The sequence below is a fragment of the Cryptotermes secundus genome, unplaced genomic scaffold (assembly GCF_002891405.2).
Source record: "Cryptotermes secundus unplaced genomic scaffold, Csec_1.0 scaffold135, whole genome shotgun sequence".
Classification (NCBI taxonomy): Eukaryota; Metazoa; Arthropoda; class Insecta; order Blattodea; family Kalotermitidae; genus Cryptotermes; species Cryptotermes secundus.
Window position 1 is genome coordinate 710,823 of NW_019730104.1, and position 5,291 is coordinate 716,113.

The following is a 5,291-nucleotide window of genomic DNA, read 5'->3' on the forward strand; positions in this document are numbered from 1 at the left end:
ACTGACGTCACGGTGGCGGCAGTACCTGTGTCAGACACAGACGTAGTGTAGCCGGGGTCATCTGTTCGCACCCGCCGGAGGCCTCAAGTAGACCCCCCTGGCCGACTCTCGGGGGATATGCGGAAACATATTCTCGTGAAAATTGTGAAGAGTGAATATTGCAAGAAAAAACACACTTGTAGGCAGTGATGTGTGTGCGCAGAGGACAAGAAGAAGAGCAGAACTGCCTAAATGTGCAAATTCTATGTAATGCCTCTTCACAAAGGGGAATGTTTCCAGAGATATCACATGCACAAGCACTTCTAGGAGCTCTGGTAAGTGTTCTCCAAAAATTTCAGTTCATAAAATTAATTAGGAGATTTTATATTAATTTTTAAAGTGAACAGTGCACAAGTTAGGGTAGTAGGTTTAAAAACGCCGGTCCCCAGGGTGATTTAAATGTTTAAACCACCGGTCCGCAATGTGTTAACACAGAAAAGTGGCTGTTTATTCACATGCACCACACTTCCCAATCTTGTCTCTGTGAACTTATTCTATATTGCACGGCTTAATCAAGCAATGAAAGAGCACTTCCGTGATTTTTTTTGGAAATAAAGATTGCCATGACAGAAAAACTGCCTAATATTCCACAAAAGGACGTCAATAAATATTTCCATTTCCAGAAATACCAGCAAGAATGAATAATCTGCACACAGACTACTCTGAAGTGGATAGAAGTAGCATGCAAATGCCATATTCATTTCATAGGGAGTCTCGTAACTTCACACGTAACTGTGTTATTAAGTAGACAACAACAAGCTTTGTTTTTATAAATTCAGTATGTTAGAAGTTTCTTTGGGATGAAAACATGTCACTGAAGTTTTAATAATGAACATATACAAAGTAATTTTACCTGAAGTCTAACGTTCTTCCTTTGAACCATAAATGTCTGTAGTAATATGCACCTAACAGCACAGCCACAATTACAATGACAAGAAACACTGTAAGAATTACATATTTAGAACTGCTCGTATTTTCCGGCTTTTCATCATGCTTGTCAGGGTGTCTAGTGTCACCATGGAATCTTGGTTCATCATCTTCATCACCTTCCTGTAACATGGTGTACATGTCAAAACAGAAATTTTAAGGTCCAAACTATGAGGGCATTTTGTTATTACTAAAATATCAAGTTGTTTTTACAATTTTTGTTACTAATGCTCTTTCTGTATCGGATATTAAATTATGAGCATTCAGTCCTCATTTTTAAAAATGTTCTCACCTTCAATTAAGGGTTATGGAAGTCTTGTTACTTCATACTGTTGGCAGAAGACTGAAGGACATGACATTACAATTAAGAAGGAAGTACACAGTATTAAATTACATGTTGTTTGCCACATCTACATAAGTGATCAATGGCAAGTAATATTACGCTGAAATGAAGGACAGTTTCATGATGAAATATTAGATAAATGTTTGAATGTACAAATTGTTTACAATGTATCGATTACCAATAATACAACAGAGAAGAGGAATAAGTTTTTTGAGGATTAAACAACAATCAGACCAGAAGTTCTACTCTTTGTATGTTGAATTCAATTCAATTCAATTCATTTCAAATTCAAAAATAGATCCAGATACAGGCTGGGAATGAGTCACAGATCAAGAAAACAAGCATTCCATTCCCACAGGAACAAGTCAAGGCATTCATAATATAAAACAAAATAAAAGAATATATCAGCCATATATACAACAAAACTCCCCCAGTACAGAACTCATGACTCATCTATTATTTCCATAAAATCCAATACTTTAGGATGTGGAAAAGTCATATTAGATAAATAAGTAGTACAAAGAACTAAGCCAAGATATAAGAATAGAACCAGAATACAATTAATCTTACCGACTAGTATGTACAAAAAATTCATCCACAGTATAAAATGGGTGACAAGTCGAGGCATTCATAATATAAAACAAATAAAAAAAAGAACATATCAGCTATATATACAACTTGTAACAGGGGAGCCAGTTACTTTTATCATTGTTTCACCTTTCCTCATTATAGGCCTATATGAAGTATGTATGGGACGAATCTACATAAAGAGTCTTAAGAGCATAATATCATTTTTAGTATTGTATTGTTTAGAGCCGTTGCTATGCAACAACCGCAAGAGAGGAGACTATACCACAGACGCTGTTAGGCAATGGCTCAGTACACACATTCCCACAGCAACATATCAACATGCAACAATAGAGGTACTGCTGGAAACGAGATGTTTCTACGTGATCCATGCTGAGAAGTTACCTTGAAGACAACTGGGGTGACCCAATCAGTTGTGTATGGCAGTCTGTGAAGGGAGGACTTGAGCCAGGAGGCAGAAAAATACCCCTTGTTAGAGCTGTTACCAGGAAATGTCTAGTGACAGGCTGAGAACATTAGCCCGTGTGCTCTAGAAAATTGTAAAGTGTGGAAATACCAGGAGTGTTATAGTTATTTGTAGCTAAGATTTGTAAGTGGTCAATAAATCTATTCACCAATCGAAACCTCGTCTATAGTCACTGATACTATGTGACAGTATAAAACTGTATTCGTTTTTAAAATAAAAATAGGTTCAGTTGTACTATACATATGTTTTGTGTCATATGACTTATTCTGCATTCTACAATGATTTTTGACTAACTTCAGACCATGGGAAGTAGAGTGTGTATATCTATTTGCTTATAATAAAAGTTGTTTTTTACTTGCTTCAGAAACCAATAAACAGTAATACTGAACTGATGTTTACTCACTTACATCATCCAGTTATTACATAAAGAGAAAGGACTTCAAACCCCAAATTCTTTTGTGACACATTTCCAAACAAAATGTTTCTCAGTGCTGCACAAACATTATGAGTATTTACATTATATTTGCTTTCTGAAAATTTATATATAATCACCTTTATGCCATTATTTCAGGAAATATTCAGTATTTTTTAAGCAAACACTTTATTTTAATAAAATGAAAAAAATAATGTGTCTTTCATTTACAACAAAAAGTGACATTAGCACAAAACACATCATATTGAAGAGAAAATGTCCAACATAATTCTAGTTCACATATCTGGTAAAGAACTATACATATATATACATATACTATACATATGCAGTGTAACACACACAGTCACAGGAGCAAGACACAACACAAAGCACAATACACACATGAAAATAGGAAGAATACTCTGATAGAAGAAGATACGTGTGACTCGCGTATTGAGATACGACCTAAGGATGACAAATCCTGAACAGTTTTAATATTTAAAATTTATCATTATATATGACAAATATATATTTTAATTATTTTAGCATAAAGACAACAGGGCATGCAATGAAGTAGTTCGACGTACATAAAAAAGCACCTGAAGATGGCACTTTAGTGCTGAAACATGTAGTGCAAGAGAGAAGATAGGGTGAATAAATGTATGCACTGTAAGACGGTCAGAATAAATCATGGACTATACATATGCTGGTTCTTAGGAACCAGTACCAGTAATATTAAGATGCTCAAGATGTTGTGACATGACAGCCAAAAGAAGGAACAGCAGAGCCATAGAAGGCACCTATTACAAGACAGTGGACAATAAACACATTTCTGTGGCAATGAATCAGCATGTAACAATTTGAGAACACAGTGTTTCCTCTGAGTCCATGGAAGGGTTATACGAGGGTAAGTCAATAAGTAAGTTATAAATGGATATAGAACTTAAACAAATAAGAGTGCTGATCTGAAAAATGCTTTTATTTCTCAACATAATCTCCCTGAACACTGAGGCACTTACCCCATCGTTTCACAAGCCCCTGAAAACCAGCAGCATAAAATTCTTTGGGCTGCTGTTGGAACCAGGCGGTGACTTCCCTTTCTACAGTTTTGTCGGGAAAATGTTCAGCTGAAAGATGATGTTTAAGAGGGCCGAACAAATGGAAGTCACTTGGAGCAAGGTCAGGGCTATATGGAGGATGCTCGAGGACTTCCCACTTGAAATTTTTCAGCGTCTCATTTGTCTTGTTGGCAGTATGGGGACGCGCATTGTCATGCAAGAGCAACACGCCTTTGGTGAGGAGTCCTAGTTGCTTCCGTTGAATGGCCTTACGAAGTTTCCTGAGGGTGTTACAGTAGGAGTCGTCATTTACAGTTTGTCCTTGAAGCTGGAATGCAGTGAGCAGTAGGCCTTCGTGATCCCAGTCACCATCTGGTTCTGACAGCAGCCCAAAGAATGTTATGCTGCTGGTTTCCAGGGGCTTGTCAAACAATGGGACAAGTGCCTCAATGTACAGGGAGATTATGTTGAAAAATAAAAGCATTTTTCAGATCAATACTCTTATTTGTTTAAGTTCTATATCCATTTGTAACTTACTTACTGACTTACCTACATATAATGACAACCAATTGGGCAACCCAGGTAGCCATCAGAAATGAGATGTCAGCGCCAGCGGTTAGAATCTTAAGTTGCACTATTAGATTCCACTACCAAGAAATCACTTGTGAAGACTCCATGTTTGCAGTAGTGATTTGTAGTGTGAAAACTAATCAAAGTGTTATAATTAACTGTAGCTGCAAGTTATAAATGTTCAATGAAACCAATTACCAACCAAAATCCCATGTCTAGTCATCAACACTTGACAATATTAATACACAGTATATTTCCATTATACAAGTGGATTATGTTTATTATGGTGTAATGTTTTTTTTTTTTTTTGTAATAAATGAGAATTTAGAACTTTTAATTTTCATTGAAAATAAAAATGAAAGACTGAAGAACAGTAATGAAGTGCACTAACTGCATTAGTTCTACATCTCCTCTTGAGTGCAAAATGGCCAATTACCTTTGATGGACATGCTTCACCCTTTACAACCACAGTTCCATTAGAGCAAAGGCATGCAGGAGTTCCACCAGCACTTAGTACACACATCTCACTGCATGAGTGATTGGCACATGGATTTGTAACTGAAATATTAAGCATTAAAATTTTAAATTTATAAATCATATGCCATGCATAAAACTAAGAATAAGTTTAACAATATTTTCTTTCTTAAAATCTATTTTTCTACACTATCATCAGAAAATGCAGAGTATTGGCTTTCAAAAAAGAGTGTCACGTGAATTAAAAAATGGTGACAAAGGACAAAATTTAAAAGCAGATTATTTTATGTCATATATATACGTGGTGTGTTCAAAAAGTATCGAACCTTCTTTTTTCCCGCGTAAACCAATGAAGCACGGGAGGCTCCTTCGGTGGAGATGTGGAGGGGTCATTCATGCACAGTCGTCATGGCA

The 5,291-nt window shown here is 36.1% G+C and overlaps 1 protein-coding gene across 1 annotated transcript in view; it reads right to left on the bottom strand.

Moving 5' to 3' along the window:
- LOC111866027 (vitellogenin receptor) overlaps window positions 1-5,291 on the bottom strand; it is a 91,150-nt gene that overhangs the window by 6,732 nt on the left and 79,127 nt on the right. The window contains exons 32-33 of the mRNA XM_023854519.2: window positions 4,840-4,961; window positions 893-1,089 (exon numbers count right to left, since the gene is read on the bottom strand). Coding sequence (XP_023710287.1) covers window positions 893-1,089; window positions 4,840-4,961 — 319 coding nt within the window. The remainder of the gene's footprint in view (window positions 1-892; window positions 1,090-4,839; window positions 4,962-5,291) is intronic.